Source organism: Geotrypetes seraphini, chromosome 3 (assembly GCF_902459505.1).
Source record: "Geotrypetes seraphini chromosome 3, aGeoSer1.1, whole genome shotgun sequence".
In the NCBI taxonomy this organism is placed as follows: domain Eukaryota; kingdom Metazoa; phylum Chordata; class Amphibia; order Gymnophiona; family Dermophiidae; genus Geotrypetes; species Geotrypetes seraphini.
Window position 1 is genome coordinate 242417553 of NC_047086.1, and position 25426 is coordinate 242442978.

The 25426-nt window shown below is 45.6% G+C and overlaps 1 protein-coding gene across 4 annotated transcripts in view; it reads right to left on the reverse strand.

The window, feature by feature from the left end:
• The window catches only part of TAB2 (TGF-beta activated kinase 1 (MAP3K7) binding protein 2), a 193091-nt gene that overhangs the window by 142643 nt on the left and 25022 nt on the right, over nt 1-25426 (reverse strand). For 2 of the 4 annotated variants that reach the window (XM_033936904.1, XM_033936903.1), the window contains exon 2: nt 382-565. In XM_033936904.1, coding sequence (XP_033792795.1) covers nt 382-483 — 102 coding nt within the window. In that variant the 5' untranslated portion in view covers nt 484-565. Of the gene's footprint in view, nt 1-381; nt 566-25426 lie in introns of those variants that run through there. The other 2 variants (XM_033936906.1, XM_033936905.1) reach the window with 2 other exon arrangements.

A 25426-nucleotide genomic window follows, 5' to 3' on the forward strand; every position in this document is an offset into this window, starting at 1 on the left:
CAGTCAGTATAAAAGTACGTGTGATCTTTTAGTGTGTGTATATCCCTGTGCAGTTTTATAAAAGGTTCTTTTTCATGTAAAACAAACAGACTTGTAAAAAATGCTTTACAGAATTACCTTCATATGTCTAAAGCATTTAGAAATTTAACAAGACATTTAAAACAGAGATTATTAAAAAAATTTAGCTAGATTTTTATAGTTTGTTTCTTTTTAAAATGCATTTTGGGATAATAGAAACACCATTATTTATTTTTCTGGTGTCCACATGATGAATACTTTTTGTCAAACAGTACAACAAAATATAGTGGAATCCCTCTATTTTTACTGAGGAAGCTAAAAAAGTAGCAAATCTATAATTTATAAAAATTATACATCACTAACCTGTTGCATGCATCTGGACACAACAACCTCAGGTACCTCAGGAAATTTTTGTCGCAGGTCATTTAAAACCTGAAAATCAATTTGTGGGCTTCCTTGGGCCATTCGTATATTGCCTGGTCAGAACTGTGTTTAGTAGGTAGTCCTAGGCCTTTGTGGAGGCCATACTCCTCTGCTCGACCATTTTCTGTTAAAGGGGGGGAAAAGTACAATATTTATAAGTGTTCTCTCTTGAAATAAATGTACTTTTTGCAACCTTGTCTATCTCACAAGAAGGATCACTATAAATATCAAAGTCTACTATCAAACAGAATACAGAGATACACGCACCCTCTAAATGCGGCTGCTAAAATTTAGTTGTCACTTTATAGTATTGCTCCAATAGTTTGTAGGCTCACCGGGGACAGAAATGTAACTGTCCTTGACCTTACACTTCGCTGTGTCCTCTGCAGTGTTTGGTTCTAAAATTTCCGAGACGACAAGATCGCATGCCCCGCTTCTACCAGGATGGATCGTCTGCTTCCAAATCCTTCAAGCACTCTGCTCCTTGCAGAGGGAACCAACACGTCAAGTTCATGCAGTCGTATTTAGAGGGTGCGTGTATCTCTGTATTCTGTATGGTTTTTCACAAGACTCCTGAGGCAGACCGGTTAGGCCGAAACATGTACATGTCGGATCATTGAGTCATTGGATTAATTTTATGAGGCTTTGGATGAATAAAGGTATTTGGATTTATCAGATGAGTTGAAGGACACTTTTGTCTAGTGCGCACCATTCTGATTGGGACAATTCCACTTTGGTAGATTCAAATTCAAAATAAAACAAAAATTCAAATATGGGGGTAATTTTGTAGGATGAAATGATTAATTTTGTCTTGATTTAGCAATTATAAAATATAGAATACTGCCTGGAGTAAAGTGTATTTCTGAGAGACTCTAGTTGGTCATCTGTCTGTAAACCTAAAACAATAAAGCTAAACACTTATTCAGTGGGTAACAAAGCGCAGTTACTTACCATAGCAGGTGCTATCCAGGAACAACAGGCAAATATTCTCACATGTGGGTGACGTCATCCACAGAGCCCGGTAAGGACAATGGTAAAGTGTACTATCACTTTAAGCTTTTAGCAAAGCTTCGAGACTGCCCGCACTGTGCATGTGCGAGTGCCTTCCCACCTAACACCAGCTCGCGAGGTCATCAATTCTATGCCCAAGTGAAGAAGCCAACTAGGGGAGGTGGGCAGGTTTTGAGAATACTTGCCTGCTGTCCCTGGATAACACCTGTCACGGTAAGTAACTGAGATTTATCCTTAGAAAAGCAGGCAGCATGTTCTCACATATTGGACTAAAGGGATGGAGGGAGAGTTAGCCTCTAAGGAAACAAACACTGGTTGCCTCCCAAGAAAATCAGGTATACTGTACTGTCCGTATGAGTAGGGAAGAAAATAAAGACTAATCTGAAAACAATACATCCTCACAAGAGGAAAAAGGGAAGAACCGAGGAAAAACTATATGAATGGAGGTTGTAAAATAATAGACAACCTCATAGTGGCAGGGGAATCTAAGCATAGGTGAGGGAGATGCCCAAAAGATTCAAGAAAAAAAGAATAAATGTAAATATATATGGACAACCAGATCAAAAATAGAGCAGTTGAAACCCATTGTGTCTCAGGTAGACAGAGATGGGTAATGAAAGGGAATTTTGCCAAGGAAAATGAAAGCATGGTTCCTGTTGAATAGAATAGTGTTTTAGGAAAAAACGGCCTAGCAAGGAGAGAAAATAGTTACTATGGATCATAGAAAGTAAATGGAAAGAAATAGTGGCAGACAGGGGTAAAGCCACAGGTTAAAAAATGCTCCCCTTGAGGGCTTTGAAAGAGCTCTGGTATGTCTTGGTAGATGAAGAGAACCAGTGCAAGGATAGCAAAAAATGAAGAAGTACTTCTCAGGAGATATCCTGAAAAAAAAGGGAAACCAGCAAAGAAGCTTGGTAAAGAAATGGAGAACGGGGAATTGAAATGCTGGATATCCCCGTAGGAAAGGAAAACAAAGAGAAGGGTATGCAAATGTATATGCAGAAACCAGTCTCATCTACTGAAAGAAGATGAGAGTAGTGAGCTCAGAAACTAGAAGATCAAGGAAGAATTGGTGGAAAAGAGAGCAACCATGAATCTGGTTGCGAATAGTGGAGAAGTACAGCAAGAAAAAACACATGTACCAATGAAAGTGAACTGTAGAATGATCGGAGAATAGTTCCATTCTGTTCCCATTTTTTCTTTCTTTTTTTTTTTTAATGAGAATAGAAAAACTAAACGGTAAAGGCAAGCCTGATGAATGAGCTTGCTTGATACCAATTTATTAAAGTGTACTTCTGAACTAAGAGATATCAACTGAAGGTGATGGAACACCATACAGTTGAAGATGATCGAATAGAAATGGAAAGCGGTAATATGCCTGTGAGTTAGAGTTGCTTCATAGGTCTTTATTGAGAAGCAAGAGAGGTAGGCAGGGCTACAAGAAGAAGATAGGCACAAAGCAACAGAGAGAAATAGAGTTAACCGTACAATCAGAAGGAAAAAATATTGTTGCACAGATAATATATGAGTAAGAGAAACACTGAAAAGAAAAAACAAAAGGGCTGGTGACGAAACGGAAAGTTCAGCAGACAAGCGGAAAAGAATCATATACTCAGTACAAGGCATTATTTTTTAATTGCAGCAACACAAGCCAAAGAAACAATGGAAAGCACATACTGCTGGAAACTGTATTTCCAGCTGAAAACATGTGATTGAACTATGAATGGAAGAAACCAGACATACTGTCGTGGGGGAATGAAAATAATAGTACCACGCAAATAAATGTACAGAATAGACTTTTGGAACCCTGAAGAGGGAGTGCATAGCAATTACTGCAGACAGCTCAGAGTGCCCCAGTAAAAGAAATAAGTAGAATGTAGCTTGGTAGAAGGAGAAGTGGTTGCGGCAAGCTACAAAACCAACATAACAGGATGCGAGCGGTAGCGTTGTCAGAGAACCGAAATAGAAGTTGATTAGAAATTATTTATTTATTTAATTTTCTATACCGTTCTCCCAGAGGAGCTCAGAACGGTTTACATGAATTTATTCAGGTACTCAAGCATTTTCCTTGTCTGTCCCAGTGGGCTCACAATGTCTGGGGCAATGGGGGAAGGAGCAGCGTGGGTTTGAATCCACAACTTCAGGGTGTTCAGGTTATAGCTTTAACCACTATGACACACACTACGCTGAAGTTCAGCGTACCATAGTCACCAGCAGGACATTTCAAATTGTGTAGCTGGTAGAGAGAGTTTATATACTCCCAGCCTTAGCCAGGAGGGGAGCCCTGTTGTTTTTTGTGAGCCATAGAGAAGAATGGGTTGACCTTAATAGATAAACATAACTCATCAGCGGGATAAGGACTTGGAACCGATAATAGAGCTGAAGTTGGAGTTGAACAAGGGACAGTCTACAGATCCCTGCACGTCTCCACTGAGCAATGACTCAGATGTTCACTCTTGTCTCTTGTGTCTGAAGTATAACAGGTAAACAAAAAACAGTAACGCTTTGAAGGGAGTGTTCCAGCCAGTAGTGAGCATTGCAGAATGGGAGAGGAAAGGTTGAAGAACAGATCTAGAATTATACAGATAGACCCTAGTGAAGGCAGAGAAAGCCAGAAAAAGATAAAATCATCCTAAATAGGATGTGCACTGGCCTTCTCCTCCCCTACAGCCAGTCCCAAGCCTCCAAGGTCTTTAGAATAAAGTAGTAGATGGAGATGAAGGTTATCTTGACATTCTCCAATTGACATTAGTAAATGGGCAGCAGGGTAGGATATTCCAAAAGAATAGTGTGAATATCTCCCGGAGTACTGTATAAGCATTACAGTAGTAGACGTTCTGTGTTGAAGAACCTTGTTGATCCTGCTGAGGCAACATAATCAGTGAGCTGACTATATAGTATTCTCCATCTTCGAACCTCAGCGGAGAATGTGAATGAAACAGACAGTCAAGGAAAGGAAGGTGATACATATGAAAGCTGTACACCAATAGTGGAGCTCTCCTGCAAATGGAAAAATGTGGAAGGGGATCCAACTTAACAGGCTCTATACTCAGATTGGATCCCTCCATCAGTCCTGGTAATGTAAGAAGCAGAGTTGTTGTGATGGATGGGATAGACCAGGGGTAGGCAATTCCAGTCCTCAAGAACCAAAGGCAGGTCAGGTTTTCAGGATATCCACAATAAATATGCATGAGATAGATTTGCATCTCAAAGAGACAGTGCATGTAAGTCCATCTCATACATATTCATTGTGGATATCCTGAAAACCTGACCTGCCTGTGGCTCTCGAGGACCGGAATTGCCTACTCCTAGGATAGACGATCCATCCCAACCCATTCTACACTTTTGACGGAGCATGATGTAGTAACAAACAGAAGAGTTGTGTCGTGCTTAATCGACTCTAAACCATGCAGAAAAAACATGTCCTGTTTATTTCATGGTTATAGTGCACAAAAAAGGGAATACCACCTTACAGGCTCTACACCATGGTGGTTCCCTCCAATAATATTCAATGGTGCTCTTAATGCAAGTATGAACAGCGGAGAACAATGAGTAAAAGTTCCAGGTTCAAAGTGTAGATTATGGAGAAATCGGTGATCTAGCCCAGGAAGATCAGTATGCAAAGCTGGAAATCAGGAAACTCTCAGTTGAGGGTCAAGTAGAGTCAAATGTGCTGGGAGCAACAGTAAGAGAAAGAAAATTATTTTCTTAAAGAACACATCCTGAAAACTGAAGATGTTCTGTAGGAAGCTCAACATAATCTAAGAGACCAAGGATCTGTGGTCTGGGTTTAGCATCTGACTCCAATTTGAGAGCTTTTCCTTAGACACCTGACATACTTGAAGGAAAAAGGGAGGAGGAGAGGGATTCAAAAGATGTCATAGGATTCTGGAGTAAATAATGTAAGCTCACACTTGGTATCAGAATCCATATCTGGTACCTCAAAAGATTGTGGATTAAGAAGCTTCAAGAAGTACTCTTGAGAAAAAGATTAGGGATGGATTATACTACTGAGTCGGCCAGTGACTCAAGGCAGCATGCAAAGTGAGGAATCCACCTTGAGGTGTTTCACAGCAGAGTATAGGAGTGGTTTGCCATTGCCTTTTTATGCGATGTGTGTGGCTCCACTGCGTTACGCTGCCCAACATGTCCATAAGGCTGGTAGCACCGGATCAATGATGTCCAGGGGAAGGAGAACCGTTCTTGATGATGTCCCCTTGTCATGAGTTCTCGATGGTCATCCATCTTTTGAAGAAAAAATGGAGTCGGTACCTGCTGGCCTTATGTGCTATGTTCAGCGTGGGCTGATACCGAGGGGTTTGATGTTAGCATTGGTGATGCAAGCAGCTTAAAAATGTTATTGCTATCCTTCTTGAACTCCTTCAGTTGATTCCAGTGCATGGTACCGTTGGCTCATCTACTGGTACCATCGATGTCAAAGCTGTGATGTTGAACACAGTGAACAGAGGCAACAGTGCCATATGCCATCAAGTCGGTACTGTATGTGCAGCAGGGTGTCGAAGCATCTGAAAAGGCAGCTCACTTCAGAACTGACAGTCTGTATCGAGAAATAATGGCAGCGCAATAAGCATGCATCTAGAGACTCGATGCTGAAAAAGTCCACAACTCAGGAAGATCTCAATGTATGAAGAGGAGGCACCAGTACCACATGCTGTTAGCTGGTACCGAAAGGTGCAGGAGTTGTCAAAGCATGGTTGCCTCAATAGGTAATGTATTTCAGAAATGACAACCTGCATCGAAGAACAATGGCGTTGATGAGAGTCATGCTTCAAGAGACTCGATGCTAGATATGCCAATGACGCTATTCGATGTGTACCGGTACCGACAGGAATCAGCACCACAGTAAAATCCAAGTTGCTGGAAAAAAATAATATGTAGAAATAAGATAAAACTTTCCATTCATTTGGTGTTTGTTATAATTTATTTATTTTTTTTTTTTTTAATAGCCCCGGACTCAGAATCAGCAGTACAGGATGATACTGAGGTGGAGTAAAAAGAAGGCTGAAAAGCCATCGACACTGTCTGCCAGAGCAAAGGCTTCAAAACTATCTAAAGGCTCCTTCATACTGAAGCTTAAATTTATTATTTTAAAAATAAGGTAGATAATAAAAAACTAATAAAAACAAGGAACAAGGAAAATAACAGTAAAACACATGAAAAAATGAAGTGGGAAGGCAAACTCAAGGAAACAAAGTTCAGATACGTCATTTTAAACTCTGTGGAAAATGAACAACTGATGACCTTGCGAGCCAGCGTCAAGTGGGAAGGCACTTGCGCATGCACGGTGCAGACAGTCTCAAAGTTTTACTAAAAGCTTAAAGTGGCAGTACACTTTACCACTGTCTGTACCAGGCTCCGTGGATGACGTCACCCACATGTCTAAAATATGCTGCCTGCCTGTCCTGGGATAATGAACCGACTCCACCACAGTGCCTGAATAACACATGCGGAGCCATCTATCAAGCACCTCCATCTGGCCGTGGCAAATGCTGACCAAAGTCAGCCTCGGGAAGAAAGGCCATGAACGCTGCGGTGCTTCCAACAGCGCATGAAGGAAGTGCGCGCCTCCCCTGCGCAGCAAAATCTGAGCTGCTTCACTGGCCTGCTAATTAACTAAGTCCCCCAAACAACCGTTCACACCGGTGCTGAAAGGATTTTGGCGCTGAACACCACACAAACATAGCTTCACTACCTCTGATACGCTAGAAATCATAGCAGGCAAGAAATAAAACTACCTATACCAAAAATACTTTCACACACAACGCAGAAACATGCAGTCTAATGTTTTGTTAACAAACACACATACTCACAAAACTGAGCAAATCATATTTGTTGTAGCTGCTGGTTGTTTAGTACAGGCAGGGTAGAGAACCCAGACAGTATATTTGGTCTCCCTTTTTATTTTTATTTTTTTTAAACTAAGGGAAAGAAGAAAAAATTGAGACTAAGTCAGACCCTCTATCACTGGAGGGAGGGAGAGTGAGGCAGGGACCTGGGGGAGGGCCAGGTGTAACCCCTAAAGCCGGCACTGTTTAGCCAGACACCCTTGCCTCACTAAAGAGAAACCTCAATAGGAGAAAATACTTTTCCAGTCACAGCCAGAATCCAGGAGCTAGTTGAATAGAGACCATCACCTGCTGGGAGATAGAGCATATTGAAAATACAAGAGGCGTGCCAGCCAATAGGATCACCTGTTAATCAGTTTCTATATCTCCACCTGCTGGTAGATGTGTGCTATCCCACTAGTCTCTGGATTCATCTGCTGATGTTGCCAAGGAAATGATAATTAACATTTTCTCTGCGTACAGTGTGCTTTGTTTTATTTTTTTATTTTATTGTTGGTAGATCATTTTGACTTGGTCATTTTAAAAGTAGCTCGTAAGCCAAGAAAGTATGGGCACCTCTGGTATAGAGCTACGGAGGAGGAGACCATCTGAGCTCAAATGGGGTAAAGATCATGGATGAAACCCTAGGAATAACAATGGCCAAGTAATTCAACTGTAAATGATGCAAGCCACAGATTGTACCCTGGAGAGTAAAGCCCATTAGAGCAAACCTGCTGTACTGGACCTATCACTTGCTACAGGTAGAGAAATAATAAAAGGTTCCAGGCTGCACCAATCCTTATACCAGTGATGTTACTGGAAGAAATAAGTTTCTCTACCTCCATTTGCTGGTAGGGGAACAAAACCCTTTGGTTCAATAGGATGAAAAGGAAATATATTTATATTTTAACAATGATCCACAAAACTGAGATTATGATGTGTGAATTTGTACTATAGCTGTACTATATAAATTAGCAACAGTATACCTAAAAGAAACAAAATTCTGCATGTAGTGATGAACCCCTTACCATTCATTTATCTATAAGAAGGTGACAGTTTAGAATTTAGACTATTGCTGTAAAAATAAAACACTATAAGATTTCTTCAGTTTCTAATTGCATTCTAAGCACCTGTATAACTAACAAAAGACAGCTATAAAGCTGCAGCTGAATAAAATGTTTTTGCACCATGGCCAACTCCGCTTCAGGGCAAACCTCAACAAACTCATCTGTACTGCTCTGTGATACAGTAGTAAAAAGAGAAAAAAAATCTCTCTCGCTCCCAAACCACAACATGTTTTTGCTAAAGAAAAAAATGGCAACAAGCCACATAAAATAAAAATGTGAATTAGGTTCTTGATAGTACATATGCTTATTTTAAAAAGAAAAGTTTTGAATAAAGGAAACATTCAGGTTAAATTGTACTAGAACTCATAACATAAGCACAAAATTATAATGTAAAAAGACTACAATTCCCTTACAAGTTTGTCAAACTTGAAAATGACTCTTTGGCAATGAAAGGTCTTTAAAAACATCCATGCTAACAGAATTCTGGATCTCTAAAGAAAGGAATATATTTATGTATGATCGTTTTCAGATAAGCAAAACAACTTTTTTGTGAAAGGTATAAAACTAAGCATTATTTATCCCAGGACAAGCAGGCAGGTATTCTCACTAGTGGGTGATGTCATCAGACATAGCCCCGGTACGGACGTCTCACAAGCACGTGTTGCTTGTAGAAACTTAAAGTTTCTAGATGCCCGCACCGCGCATGCGCCGGTGCCTTCCTACCCGGAGATCCGGGCGTGTCTCCTCAGTTCTTTCTTTTCCGCGGAGCTGAGAAGTTCAACTTCATCATGCGCTAGCTGAATTCAGTTAAATTTGCCTTCCTTGTCCGCGTTTTCGCTTTCTTTTAATTACAGTTAACAGTTCTTTTCTTTTCGTAAAAAAAAAAAGAAGATTATTTCCTCCGGCGGGTCGAACGGGCCGGCCACGTGGCTCAGGCCCACTGGCTTCGACCTCGCGGCGGAGATTTTCCGGCCTATGTCCCGGCCAATCACCGGTTTTAAAAAGTGCAGCAAGTGCCAACGCGCGATTTCACTCACGGACCCTCACTGGCGCTGTTTGCAGTGTTTGGGCCCTGACCACATTCCGAAATCGTGCAGGCCTTGCTCTACCCTTACGGCACGCTCATTCAAGCGGCGTTGCCTATTGTGGGAATCGATGTTCAAGATGGACGCAGCTAAGGATCCCTCAGCCTCCACTTCATCCGATACCTCCCCGGTTTGGGCAAAACCGGCATCGACCCCTCCTGCATCGAGCGTGGTGAAACCGGCATCGCTCGCCCCGACACCATCCACGAGCTCGACGTCGGTGCCTGCCCCGGTCTCCTCGGTTCAGGTACCTCTTCCTTCCACAGTGCCACCAATGGTCATCAAAGTGCCGAAAGCTACTAAGCAGAAGCACTCGGCCTCGAAGGAGCGCGATGTCCGTGCAGGAGGACCCCCTTTCGGTGCGGATCCCTCCTTATCGGCTTCGCTACGGTCCGTGCTGGAAGCTCAATTCGTTGAGCTCATGCAGACCATCGGACCCGGGCTCATCGCTGCCATACAGGGTGACCTCCCGGCACCGATCCAAAGGGGCGGCCCGCCCCCTCCCCCTCCCCCACACCGTTCGACCTCGACAACCGACGAGAACGAACGGGGGAGGGCGGCGATGCACACGCGGCAAGCCTCGCTTACCGATATGCCGCCATTAGAACCCATTACGCCTCCGCGCCAACATGGGACCAGACCTCCGATCGATACTCGAAGCCCTGGGCATAGTCAGGAAGAGTTCTTCCGTACTCCTTACCAGACTTGGGTAGCATCGCAAGAACCCGCATCGCAAACCCAGTTACGATCCACCGCTTCCAGCCCTATCCACTTGGGGGCCTCGGGAGACCATGCGATGCACAGACGATCCCGATCCCCGTCCCGCCACCGAGACGGGCACCGATCGAGACACTCATCCTGGCACTCCTCACGCCATTCGGAAGTGTCACCGCAGAAAAAACTGCAACGTAGGGGATACTCCTCATCAGAGGTGTCCCCTCCGAGGGGCCCGGAGTACGAGGAGACACCGGTGTCCGATTCTCCTTGTCACTCCCCGATGTCCACGGACCTGGAGGCCTCATCATCCTCCAGCCCGTCCCACAGACCGACGCTGGCGGAACAATTGTCCTTCTCATCATTCCTCCGACAAACGGCTCCCCTTGCACAAATTACTGGACCAGACCTTCATGCAGTGCTTCGAAACGCCGTATTCCATACCGGCGATCCCCAGCAAACTCGATGCTCGATACCGCATCGTGCACCATAAAGGGTTCGAGGGCCCTCAACTCTCCCACCAATCCCTACTGGTCAAGTCCTCCCTTAAACGCTCTCACCCCTCCCAGGTCTACGCCTCTGTACCGCCGGGCCGAGAGGGGAGAACGATGGACAAATTTGGTAGAAAATTCTACCAAAACTCCATGATGGCGTCACGGGTGCTGAACTACAACTTCTTTTTCTCTTCCTATCTGGAGTTCTTCTTGCCGGTGCTCCGCAAGTTCACTCCGTTCATAGACAACCAAGCTCGATTCGAGTTCGAGGAAGTAGTAGCCTCCCTCTCCCAATTACGCCTCCAGCTGATGCAATCCTCCTTCGATGCATTCGAACTCTCGGCACGCGCCGCCGCAAGCGCGGTAGCCATGCGTCGCCTGGCATGGCTCCGTACTATCGATATGGATCCCAACCTACAGGACAGACTCGCCAACGTACCATGTGCTGGAGCTGACCTGTTCGATGAGTCTATCGAAACTGTTACCAAGAAGCTGTCGGATCATGAAAAATCTTTTCAATCCATCCTACGGCCCAAACCCAAACCTCAACAGTCTCGACCATCCAGGCCACCCCTGATTTACCAGCGGCGTTACATGCCCAGACAAACGCCTGCTGCGAGACAGCCTGCGAAGAGACAACCTCCCCAGAAGTCTCAGCAAAAACCTCAGCCACCGGCTGTACCTAAGGCTCCCCAGCCCTTTTGACTCCCCTCCCGGGAGCATAACCTCGGCCTCTCCCATAGGGGGCCGCCTCCATCTTTTTTACCATCGATGGGAGGCCATAACCACGGACCTATGGGTCCTCACCATCATAAGAGAAGGATACTCTCTTCAATTACATCGGGTCCCCCCGGACCATCCTCCAAGAGAGTATCCTTCAAGCTCGACGCAGACCGCCCTTCTTCTTCAGGAAGTCCAAACCTTACTTCAGCTTCGGGCTGTCGAGCCGGTCCCGTCAGACCAATTGAACCGAGGGTTTTACTCCCGGTACTTCCTCGTCCCGAAGAAAACGGGCGACCTGCGACCCATTTTAGACCTTCGGGCCCTCAACAAGTTCCTGGTCAAAGAGAAGTTCCGCATGTTGACCTTGGCTTCTCTATACCCCCTCCTCGAGCAGAACGACTGGTTATGCTCCCTGGATCTCAAGGAGGCCTACACTCACATCCCCATTCAAAAAAAAAAAAAAAAAAAAACCGGCCTCCCGAAAGTTCCTCAGATTTCGGGTGGGAAATCTGCACCTACAGTATCGAGTGCTACCATTCGGCCTATCTTCATCCCCCAGAGTCTTCACAAAGTGCCTGGTGGTAGTGGCCGCAGCACTCCGGGACAGGGGTCTACAGGTATTTCCATACCTCGACGACTGGCTCATCAAGGCCCCGTCAGCCCCAGAGGCCACTTCGGCGGCCTTGGCTACAACCTACTTCCTCCAGAATTTAGGCTTCGAGATCAACTTCTCCAAGTCTCATCTACAACCCACCCAGTCCCTCCCCTTCATCGGAGCGGTCCTGGACACCACCCGACTCCGAGCATTTCTGCCCCAGCAACGCATGGAGTCCCTTCTTCATCTCTGCCAGTCGGTGGCTACTCGCCAAACCCTACCGGCGAGACAACTGATGGTGCTCCTGGGCCATATGGCCTCCACAGTACACGTGACACCCTTTGCCAGACTCCACCTCAGGATCCCCCAGTGGACCCTGGCATCACAGTGGAATCAGACATTCGATCCGCTGTCCAAACGCATCGTAGTCACACCTGCTCTTCGGCAGTCTCTACTTTGGTGGATGACCTCTTCGAATCTATCCAGAGGTTTGCTGATGCACTCTCCCCCCCATCAGAAAGTTCTCACAACCGATTCGTCGAATTACGCATGGGGGGGCCCACCTGGAGGGTCTCCGCACCCAAGGATTCTGGACCAGTGCGGAAAGACTACACCAAATCAATCTATTGGAACTCAGAGCCATCTTCAATGCGCTCCAAGCTTTCCAACACCGACTCCACGACATGGTAATCCTCATTCGCACAGACAATCAGGCCGCCATGTATTATATCAACAAGCAAGGAGGCACGGGCTCGGCCCTCCTTTGCCAGGAAGCTCTACGAGTCTGGGACTGGGCGGTGCGCCACAACGCCCTACTCAGAGCAGTATACATCCAGGGGGAGAACAACGTCCTAGCAGACAAACTAAGCCGTCTGCTACAACCGCACGAATGGACTCTCCATTCCAACCCCCTTCACCAAATCTTCACGCAATGGGGGACGCCTCAGATAGACCTCTTTGCGGCTCCCCACAACGCCAAACTGCCTCAGTTTTGCTCCAGGATCTACACTCCTCATCGCCTCGAGGCAGATGCTTTTCTACTGAACTGGGGGAAACGATTTCTATATGCGTTCCCACCATTCCCGCTGATCCAGAAGACTCTGGTCAAGCTGAAACTCGAACGGGCCACCATGATTCTAATAGCTCCTCGGTGGCCCAGACAACCTTGGTTCTCCCTCCTACTTCAACTCAGCAGCAGGGAACCAGTACCACTTCCAGTGTTTCCTTCACTACTTACTCAACATCAAGGATCACTACTTCATCCCAACCTGCAGTCTCTCCACCTGACAGCTTGGTTCCTCTCAACGTAACCCCTCACCAATTCTCACAAGAAGTGAGGGAGGTCTTGGAAGCTTCCAGGAAGCCCGCCACTCGACAATGCTACTCCCAGAAATGGACCAGATTCTCATCATGGTGCGTTTCTAAGTCAAAGGAACCTCAGCGAGCTTCCTTATCCTCCGTGCTGGACTATCTCCTACACCTATCTCAATCTGGGCTCAAGTCCACATCCATACGAGTCCACCTGAGCGCTATTGCGGCGTTCCACCAGCCTCTACAAGGGAAACCCCTCTCGGCCCATCCGGTGGTCGCCAGATTTATGAAAGGACTCTTCCATGTTAACCCTCCTCTCAAACCACCCCCAGTAGTTTGGGACCTCAATGTAGTCCTTTCCCACCTCATGAAGCCCCCGTTTGAACCACTCAACAGGGCCCCTCTGAAGTATCTCACCTGGAAAGTGCTTTTCCTTGTAGCCCTTACGTCCGCTCGCAGAGTCAGCGAACTCCAGGCATTGATGGCGGACCCACCATTCACAGTATTCCACCATGACAAGGTGGTCCTCCGCACTCACCCGAAATTCCTGCCTAAGGTGGTCTCCGAATTTCATCTCAACCAATCCATTGTACTTCCAGTATTCTTCCCTAAGCCTCATTCTCACCACGGAGAATCGGCCCTTCACACTCTAGACTGTAAACGTGCCTTGGCTTTCTACCTGGATCGCACCAAGCCACACAGAACCACTCCTCAACTTTTTGTCTCCTTCGATCCTAACAAGTTGGGAAGACCCGTATCAAAGCGCACCATCTCTAATTGGATGGCGGCTTGTATCTCTTTCTGCTATGCCCAGGCTGGATTATCACTTCCTTGTAAGGTCACAGCCCATAAGGTCAGAGCAATGACAGCCTCAGTAGCATTCCTCAGATCAACACCAATCGAGGAAATTTGTAAGGCTGCCACCTGGTCCTCGGTTCACACATTCACCTCACATTATTGTCTGGATACTCTCTCCAGACGGGATGGACAGTTTGGCCAAACAGTATTGAAAAATTTATTCTCTTAAGTCGCCAACTCCCCCTCCATCCCACTGAGGTTAGCTTGGAGGTCACCCACTAGTGAGAATACCTGCCTGCTTGTCCTGGGATAAAGCAATGTTACTCACCGTAACAGTTGTTATCCAGGGACAGCAGGCAGCTATTCTCACGTCCCACCCACCTCCCCTGGGTTGGCTTCTCAGGCTAGCTACCTGAACTGAGGAGACACGCCCGGATCTCCAGGTAGGAAGGCACCGGCGCATGCGCGGTGCGGGCATCTAGAAACTTTAAGTTTCTACAAGCAACACGTGCTTGTGAGACGTCCATACCGGGGCTCTGTCTGATGACATCACCCACTAGTGAGAATAGCTGCCTGCTGTCCCTGGATAACAACTGTTACGGTGAGTAACATTGCTTTACTGTATATACTCAAATATAAACCTAGATTTTTGGTCCAAAAATAGGTATCTCGGTTTATATTGTCTTCCCTCTCTGACTCATCGCAGGCCTCTCCCCAGGCCTACCTTAATCCCTGCTGGTCCAGTGGTGAGCCAGGGCAAGAGCAATCCTCCTATGCTCCTTTCCTGTGCATGCCCCAAAATGGCTGACCTGAGTTCCTACAGTGGTTGCTGTTTGTTTACTGCCTTTTTATGAAGAGATTCACCCAAAGCGGTTACAATACATTGATCTGTCCCTGCAGGCTCACAATCTAACTGTGGTACCTAGGGAAATGGAGGGATTAAGTTACTTGCCCAGAGTCACAAGGAGCAGGATGGGATTGAACTCAGAACTGCAGGATGCTGAGGATGTAGATCTAACCACTAGTACACTCACTCCCACAGAAACCTTGCAAGACTGATGTAAGTTTGATTTATATTTGAATCAATCTTTTTTCCCCTTTTTGGAGGAATAAAGGTTACCTTGGTTTTTATTCAAGTATACATGGTAATTTCCTTATCACTGCAAAAAAAATGAGAGCTATAAACTGGAAGATTTATTTGAAAACGGATTACTTAGCAGCCTTAGTCTAGTGACTTGGCTGCTGTACTTTGACATGTCACCTCTCACTCCGCTGTCCACTGGAAAAAATAAAAATATAGTCATGCTACAGAAACAGTGTGCTCAAACACAGGATAAAATGAGGGTAATCAGAAGTATACAGCACCACTGAAACACCCCCTTCTAGCCTTTGGAAAATACTGGGAGATATGCACAAAAACACAAAACCCTAGTCTGTTTAGAACCTACTAAATGGCTATAAGGAATACAAATTAATCAAACAGAATATTCGTATTTGATTCCAAGTAGTGCCCTATTATTCGTATTCAACCAAATAAAGATTTCAATTTGAATATGAATAAATCTGGGGCTCTGCTGTCCTAAATCTACTCAAAAACACAATCTCAGATTTCACACTGCTTCTTTTATTTGTTCGGTTAAAGTTCAATACCTTTATTGGTATTCAGCTGAATGATATTTTTTATTATTTGTATTTGGCCATCTAGTAAAATATGCTATTTGGTACAGCTCTAGAAAAGAAACCAGTTCTAAATTTCTTCTAAAATTATACTTGACAATCACAAAATAGAATGGAAGGGCAGCAAAAAACAATTTTCAGAGCAACAGAGTAACAATTTCCATAGTAACTAAAGTGATTACACTGAGTGAAGGGGGGAACTGGATACAAAAGAGGAGGAGCTAGTTGCAAATTAAGACCCATGGTATTAGGGGCTAGATGCTTAGACCGTACGAGTTTGCTGTTGGCCAATTTTTTGGACGATTGTGGAACAGTGATCGATGTTCTAACAAGTTTCCATTCAAATGATTTGCATGGAGTTTCGCCGTAATATTGAGTGACTGACACATGCACACAGCCGGTTTGGGGAAGCCCAAATAGTGCAGGGAAGGGGAAGCCCCAAAGCAGCCTCCTGTCACTTAGCTGTTGGGGCTTTTTTCTTTCTTTTTTTTTACGGCACAGATGCTTTGCATGTTACACATGCACAACATCCGCCCCATTAAAAAAAGAAAAAAATCCCCCCACCCCGATGAAAGTCCCCCCCCCCACTCCCCAACAGCATGATTGGCAAGAGGGATTCACACTTCCTCCTGCCGCCAGTCTCGGATCCTCCAGAACCCCCGCTACCTCTGAATTGAACCCCCCCCCCCAAATTGAAATTAATTGACAGCAGGAGGGATGACCAGTCCCCTCCTGCTCCTCAGGCCCACCACTGCAAAATGGTGGACCTTCCCCTTCCCAGTGCCACAGTGATGGGTCTAAGGCCCTGACTAGCTCAGACGAAGGGGAGCAGGGGAGGGGTCTGTTGGGGGTCCTGGCAGGCCATTTTTTTTTTTTTAATGGGCACATCTGTGCCCATAGAAAAAACAAAACAAAACAGGTAGACCTGTTGGTAACAGTTACCAAAACCAAAAGCACAAAACCAAAGTGGAATTGTCCCAATCAGAATGGTGCGCACTAGACAAAAGTGTCCTTCAACTCATCTGATATATCCAAATGCCTTTATTCATCCAAAGCCTCATAAAATTCATCCAATGACTCAATGACCCGACATGTACATGTTTCAGCCTAACCGGCCTGCCTCAGGAGTCTTGTGAGTCTCCACCGGGTTTATTTGAAAAACCAAACAGAATACAGAGATACACGCACCCTCTAAATGCGGCTGCTAAAATTTAGTTGTCACTTTATAGTATTGCTCCAATAGTTTGTAGGCTCACCGGGGACAGAAATGTAACTGTCCTTGACCTTACACTTCGCTGTGTCCTCTGCAGTGTTTGGTTCTAAAATGTCCGAGACGACAAGATCGCATGCCCCGCTTCTACCAGAATGGATCGTCTGCTTCCAAATCCTTCAAGCACTCTGCTCCTTGCAGAGGGAACAAACACGTCAAGTTCATGCAGTCGTATTTAGAGGGTGCGTGTATCTCTGTATTCTGTATGGTTTTTCACAAGACTCCTGAGGCAGACTGGTTAGGCCAAAACATGTACATGTCGGATCTTTGAGTCATTGGATTAATTTTATGAGGCTTTGGATGAATAAAGGTATTTGGATTTATCAGATGAGTTGAAGGACACTTTTGTCTAGTGTGCACCATTCTGATTGGGACAATTCCACTTTGGTTTTGTGGTAACACAGTTACCGACAGATACCTGTTGGCTTTTCCAATCCGATTTTGGCATGCAAAGTTAGGGAATCAGTTGGATGGCTAGTTTTAATATTAACGCCCTCATTTGCATGCCAGAATCGAAGAATGAGCGATCAAATGGAAAACCATGCAGTGAGCCGGTTTGTGCATCAGGTCAGCAAATATGATCAGTTGCTAAACCAGTCAAACCAGTTCAGCAATGATCGTTAGATAATCGGAGACTTTAATGTATCTAGCCCTAGGCCCCAGTGCTATTTTCAAGGACATCTAGATGTGTACCAGGTGGGAATGAGACAGAGTTGCAAAGAAGCTGGAAGAAATTGCTGGGTCACAAATAAATTTTTTTTAAGTAGATGGCAAACTCATATTCCTCTGTGTAATACTGTTTTAAATTGTGGTGACTTTATAAAATCATCTCTACTTATCTAATAACTACTTTTTAACCAATTTGCTAAGCCTGCAATACACAATTGCTGACAAATCCTGGACCAACAATAATGATTTCTGGACACAGAAAAATCTTTACTATCACACAGCTGTTATCTATAAGGAGGTGCTGAAAAGTTTAGCCCAACCAACTTCCTAAATTCTGAGCATTATTTTGCCATTGTAGCTGAAAAGTGTTATTTTATTTTGCAAAGTGTCAATTTGCAGAACCGTAATGCTATGTTTTGACAATGTTTCTGATCACTGATTGAACCATGTCAATGAAAAGTGTGGAATTTTCAAGTCTGAAATTCCAAGCCGTCATGAAGAAAACTCCAAAGGAAATCAATGGATGCATGATGCAACACTGAGTGACAAATGCCCATCAAACTCCACAGTGAAGTAGTGTGTAAACTTTCAGTGTGGAGATTTTGAGACTAAAGATGCAGCAAGGTCTGAGAGGCCTCAAACAGTGTCAAGTTCTGAAATTGTTGACCATGTCCATTACTTGATTTTGTCGGATCAGTGAATACTGGCTAAAACAATTACTGAGACACTACAGATATCCATGGAAAGTGTTGAGTGTATAATCCATGAGTAGCTGGGTATGTAGAAGCTGTCAGCCAAGTGGGTGCCAAAATATTTGAATGCTGATGAGAAACGATGTCAAGTGGACATTTCCAAGTAGAGAGTTGCACGGGGACAAAAATCCCACCCATCCCTGCCCGTCCCCACCAGGATCCTCTCAGTCCCCACCTGTCCCCGCAAGGAATTACCTCCATCCCCACCCATCCCCATAAAAAGCAGCAATTATTTCCGACAGGATCATCAAGTCCACAGTTTCTTTTATGTTTGTGCTGCTGTTTTCCTTGTGGAATCTCTTTGGTCGAACCCTTTTGTTGTTTTCTGTTCAGGTAATTAACTTATAAACCCCCTCTTTTACTAAGGCTGACGTATCCATTATATTATATGGATGAATCCTGCTTCCAAAGTCTTCCATCCCCATGGGAGTCCCATTGGCTAGAGGGGGGTCCCCGTGGGAGTCCCGTGGGCCAGAACAACAGTCCATGCAATGGTGGCACTCAGGTTCACCAAGGAAATTCAAGACCCAAATGTTAGCAGGAAAGGTCATGGCTGCAGTGTTTTGCGATCAGGAAGGTGCTGTAATGACGGACTATCTTCCAAGGGGCCAAACAGTTAATGAAGAATAATGCTGTAATTTGCTGTGCCGATTAAAGGAGGCATTGAAAGAAAAAAAGAAAGAAGTTGCGGAAAGGAGTTCTCTTTCAAGACAATGCAGCTTCTCATAAGGCTGGCAAAACAATGGATGTTTGACGCAGTTGGGGTTTCAGTGCATAGACTAACCACCCTACTAACCAGATTTTGCTCCATCTGACTATTTTCTGTTTCCAAACCTTAAAGAGAGTCTGAAAGTGATTCAGAGGTGAGTGCAGCAGCTGAGCAGTATTCCAGTGACCAGACATCAGAATTTTTTTTGGAAGGGGTACAGAAACTTCAATCACAATGTGCCAAGTGTGTTGAACCTAGGGGTGAATATGTGGAATACGTTTCATGGCTTAATGTCATTCCCTTCTTGGGAAGGTTCTAAAACCCTACAGTATCCTTTAGAAAGCATATTGTATTATTGTTGAACGCTGTTTTATCATCTTTTTGTACTACTGGTATCTCTTGTTGACTCCTCAATAAATATATTTTCAAAAAAAAAAAAAGAAATTTTATTACCTACTTGCATATAACACTTACACATCATACCCTTTTTTTTTTTTTTTTCCTTGTATGAATGAACAATATCTTCAGCTGGGGTCAACAACATTGTACCAAGAATGACACCAGATGGAACTGATTGTCACAGAAAATGACAGAAGATAATGACCATATGACTTATTCATGCCATTGATATCGGTCCTCATCTGTCATCATATACTATCTATTTCGGTCCTCATATGCTATCGATATCAGTCCTCACCTGTCATCATATTCTGTCTCACAATTTGTTTTCTTTTCTACATTTTCCAAAATATGGGATATTAAAAATCATCATCCAAAAACGGTCAACATCTGTCTGTGTGCAAAATAAATTTTCTAAAGAAACAATTTGTAATAACAGCCACCAAATTTGGCTCACTGGAAGAATAAATGGAGACACCAGACGAGTTCAAAAAACAGAAATCCCTGTTATTTTGCTAAAGAAGTGAGAGGCTGTGGACAACTGATGGGGAAATTAAAATGAAATAGCTGGAAAGTGGAAATAACTGATTCAGAAAATCCCTTCTTTCTCAACCGTGTCCACACAAGAGCCAGGCCATAAGACCAAAGCAGGATGGGTTTTTCATGAGGAATGGCCCCTGATGAAGCAAGTCCAGGGACACTGGAAGCCATAAGGGCTCTTCAATCAGAAGATAAATCAGATCAACATACCATGGCCTGCGAGGCCAATCCGGGGCCATCAGAACTACTTGACCCCGATGTTTCCCAATCCGGTAAAGAACTCTGCCGATCAACGGCCAAGCGGAAACACAAAGAAGAGTCTCTGGGGAACAAGGGAGAGAGAGAGCATTGATCCCCTCCGACTCCCAATCCCGCCTCCTGCTGAAGAACCGATGAACTTTGGTATTGCAGTAAGACACCATGAGATCCAGCTTCAGAAGACGTGACCTGGGAGGAGGAATACAAGATAGCGGACGCTATGTAGCTGTGCTCGGCAGGCTTAGCGTTTTTTCTTCATATCAATACTTCAACCAGATACTTACTTTGTCGGAATGCCTCATGCGAAGAGGAAGGGGAGTGTGAGAGCGGGGCAATTGCCGCTGCTCACATCGTCTCCAGCCCAGCAGTCAATTCAGCGTTTTTGCAGCCACTGAGCCCAGCCGACGCCCAGATGTCCCCGCGGCGGGAGAGTTCCGCGTTGAACCTGAGTGAGGGAGCACTCGGGTCTCTGGACTTGCTGACATCGTTGTCTCCACCGCATCTCTCTGCGCCCCCATGTCCAGCAGAGGCGCAGAGTGTCGAGCTTGGCCCCGAGGGAGAGGAGTTGGAGACCCCGGAGCAGGCAATGGGAGGAGCTACTGTCCTAGCTGGAACGCTGGGTGGAAGGGCTGCTGAAGGAGAAGGAGTACCACCAACAAGCACCCCAGCAGCGACACTGGAGATACTTTTGGAGGCTATCAAGAGACTGGATGTGAAGGTGGAGAAGAATGCCTCAGATATTGAGGTAATGGTTAAGAAAATGGATAACTTTTCTGAAAGTTTGCTAAAAGTCAAGCAAGAATGCATGGATAAAATACAAATTGAGTCAGCTTCACTGAAAAATTCAATTACCACCATTGTTAAAGAACAAAATTCTACAGCCCGTAAAATAGAAATGATTGAGAACTTTAACAGAAGATTGAACTTGAGAATCCTAAATTGCCCAAGGATTTCGGCAATATCACCCATTGAGATTTTTTAAAAAATTTTGGTAGAATGTTTGAATTATCCGCAAGATCAGATTCCGCCTTTAAATAAAGTATACTTTTTACCTACTTCAAAAAGAAATTTAGATATACCTAAGGGTGAGAATTTGGTTACTGATAAAGACCTGCAAAATCTTACGGCAATATTAGAGGAATCATCTATGGAAGTTAAAGAAAGAGGAACTTTAATTGTTAACTTCATCTTTGAACAAGATCTTAATGCAGTTATGAGGCTATTCTTTAAAAAGTCTGGATCACTTTTTTGTGGTCAACGTTTATGGTTATATCATGATGTAACTAGAATAACCCAGGAAAGACAGAAAATGTTTTTGGGCATGAGAGAAGAGACAAGGAAGCTAGGTGCTACTTTTTTGCTAGCCTATCCATGCAAATGTGTCATTAAGTTTAAGGGCCTGAAATATGTGTATTTTACACCAGATCATCTACGTTCCTTTTTAGATCTCAAAGGTTTATCTAGTGGAGGGAATGTAGCTTAAAGGAAATGCTGGGTTCTAGCGTTTAAGTCTTTACTTTTATTTTTTTGTTGTATCATTGTAATATTACTCCCTATAATATATCTTTGTTTTCTTTTCCTCCTTCTAATTGAGGTCTAAGGAAGAGTTAAGTTTCATATATATTTATTTTAAAGATCGTAATGTTTAATGATGTTTTTCTTTTGGAACATGACTCTGTATTTCTAAATCAAGTAGTTATACTTGTAAAGTATGTTAAATTCAATAAAAATAAAGTTATAAAAAAAAAAAAGAAGACATGACCTGTAAGGTCGCCAAAGAGAGTTCCCACTCAGACTGATCTAGTGCGCTCCGGCTGAGAAAGGCCGACATAGCATTGGAGAGTCCTGCAATATGGGCAAGACAGCAAAGAAACATTCTTTTCTGCCCATGTGAAAAGAAGTTTGACTTCCTCGGACATCCATTTGCTCTTGGTGCCCCCTTGCCTGTTGATGTAGGCCACTGCTGTTACACTGTCCAACAGCATTCAGACCAGCTTCCCTTGAGGACTTTGCGAAAGGAAAACAACGCTAGTGGTTGATGGGTCAGATCGCTTTCAGGGCGTTCCACTGACCCTGAGCTACTGTCCGACGATAATGGGCTCCTCTGCCCGCAAGACTGTCATCCATCATCACCACCTCCCATGATGGAGAAGCCAACATAAGTCCCCACTGAGATCGCCTGAAGTGAGCCACGAGGCAATGCTGGCTTGGCCTCCGGACTCTAACTGAACAGACTTTGTAATCTTGAAACACCAGGGACCACCGTGACAGTAGTGAAGCAGGGGTCTCATGTGAGTCCTCGCCCAGGGAACCACCTCCAGCATCACTGCCATCGAGCTAAGTACCTGCGCATAATCCCTGGTGCGGGGACACAAGTCTGATAGAAGGAACCGCAATCACGGATCTCAGGATTTCCATCCGGAAGTTCTGCACCTATAAGAACTGGTAGACCCATCTGAGGTCGAGAATGGGCCAAAAGGAACCTCCGCTTTTTGGCATGATAAAATAGCACAGTTACTTACCGTAACAGGTGTTATCCAGGGACAGCAGGCATATATTCTCACATGTGGGTGACGTCATCTACGGAGCCCCGGCGCGGACAGCTTTTCAAGCAAACTTGATTAAAGTTTCAAGTTTGCACACTGCACCACGCATGTGCGTGCCTTCTTGCCCACTAGAGGGCGCATCCCACCTCGTGGTCCTCAGTTCCATAACTAGCAAGGAAGCCATCCCCGGGGAGGCGGGCGGGTTGTGAGAATATATGCCTGCTGTCCCTGGATAACACCTGTTACGGTAAGTAACTGTGCTTTATCCCAGGACAAGCAGGCATGATATTCTCACATGTGGGTGACCTCCAAGCTAACCAAAAAGGGGCAGGTGGGAGGATGGCAATTTAGGAAAACAGATTTTGCAATACTGACTGGCCAAACCGGCCGTCACTTCTGGATAAAGTGTCCAGACAGTAATGAGAGGTGAATGTATGAACCGAAGACCAAGTGGCAGCCTTACATATGTCCTCCATCAGAGTGGATCGGAGGAAAGCTATCGAAGCTGCCATCGCTCGGACCTTGTGCCCCGTGACTCGACCCGGGGGAGGAAGGCCAGCCTGAGCGTAGCAAAAGGAAATGCAAGCGGCCAACCAGTTAGACAGAGTGCGCTTGGAAACTGGATGCCCTAATCGATTGGGATCGAAGGACAAAAACAATTGAGGAACCTTCCGATGAGGCCTGGTGCGTTGAAGATAGAATGCCAACGCCCTCTTACAGTCAAGCGTGTGAAGCGCCGTCTCGCCAGGATGGGAGTGGGGCTTCGGGAAGAACACAGGAAGGACAATGGACTGATTGAGGTGGAAGTCAGAAACAACTTTAGGTAAAAACTTAGGATGGGTGCGGAGAACCACCTTGTCGTGATGGAAGACAGTGAAAGGGGGGTCCGCAACCAAGGCTTGCAACTCCCCGATCCGTCTGGCGGAGGTGAGGGCAATTAGAAACACCGCCTTCCAAGTCAGAAATTTCAAGAGGGACTTGTTGAGTGGCTCAAAAGGGGGTTTCATCAGTTGAGCCAGAACCACATTCAAATTCCACACGACAGACGGAGGCTTAAGAGGGGGACAAACCCTGAGTAACCCTTTCATGAAGCGTGTCACCAAGGGATGGACTGACAGAGGGCGTCCCTCCAGAGGTTGGTGGAAAGCGGAAATCGCACTGAGATGAACCCGCACCGAAGTGGTTTTCAGGCCGGAGCGCGACAAATGAAACAAATATTCTAAAACCGAGGATACCGGAACTGATACCGGATCCAGGTGAGAAGACGAGCACCAGGTGGAAAACCTGGTCCATTTCTGCGCATAGCAAAGCCTCGTCGAGATCTTGCGGGAGGCTTCCAACACCTCCTTCACCGATTGAGACAGGTCCGGAGGAGTCAGGGAACAAGAAACCAGGCTGTCAGGTGCAATGACTGCAGATTGGGATGTAACATGGATCCTTGACTCTGAGACAGCAGAGAAGGAGAGACAGGCAGGGGAAGAGGCTCTCTGGCACTGAGCTGGAGCAGCAGGGAGAACCAGTGCTGACGCGGCCACCGAGGTGCTATGAGAATCATCGTGGCCGTGGACGATTTTAGGTGTACCAACGTTCGCATGATCAGAGGGAACGGAGGGAATGCATACAGGAACCTCCCTTCCCAGTCGAGTAGGAAGGCATCCGCTTCCAGACGGTCCTGCGAGTACATCCGAGAACAATATAGTGGTAGTTTGTGTGTCTCCGGAGAGGCAAACAGATCCACCTGTGGCGTTCCCCAGCGAGCGAAGACCTCGCGTAGAACTGCTGAGTGTAGAGTCCACTCGTGCGGTTGCAGAAGTCGACTGAGTTTGTCCGCCAGGCAATTCCGTTCTCCTTGGATGTAGACCGCCCGGAGGAAGATGTTCCGGGAGGCCGCCCACTCCCAGAGGCGAAGAGCTTCGGAGCAGAGGGGCCATGACCCCGTTCCTCCCTGCTTGTTCACATAATACATTGCCACCTGATTGTCCGTGCGGACGAGGACCACCTGGTCCTGCAATATGTGAACGAAGGCTCGAAGTGCTAGGAAGATGGCTCGCAGCTCTAGCACGTTGATGTGACACTGATGGTCTTCTGTCGACCACAGGCCCTGCGTGCGAAGACCGTCGAGATGGGCTCCCCACGCGTACTCCGAGGAGTCCGTGGTCAGGACCTTGCGAAAATGCGGAGTGCGAAACAATAGCCCCATGGACAGATTTGAAGAGTCTGTCCACCAACGCAGCGATTTCCGCAAGGGCGGAGTCACCGAAATGAGGCGAGACACCGGGTCGCACTCCTGACGCCACTGGGACGCGAGGGTCCACTGAGGGATCCTCAGATGTAGTCTCGCAAACGGCGTGACATGTACCGTCGAGGCCATATGGCCCAGCAGCATCATCATGCGCTTGGCCGACACCTTCGACAGTTGAGAGACCTGGTGGCTCATCCGTACCAGGGCTTCCAACCGCTGGGTCGGCAGGTAGGAGCGTAGGCGCACCGTGTCCAGCACCGCACCTATGAATTGAAGAGA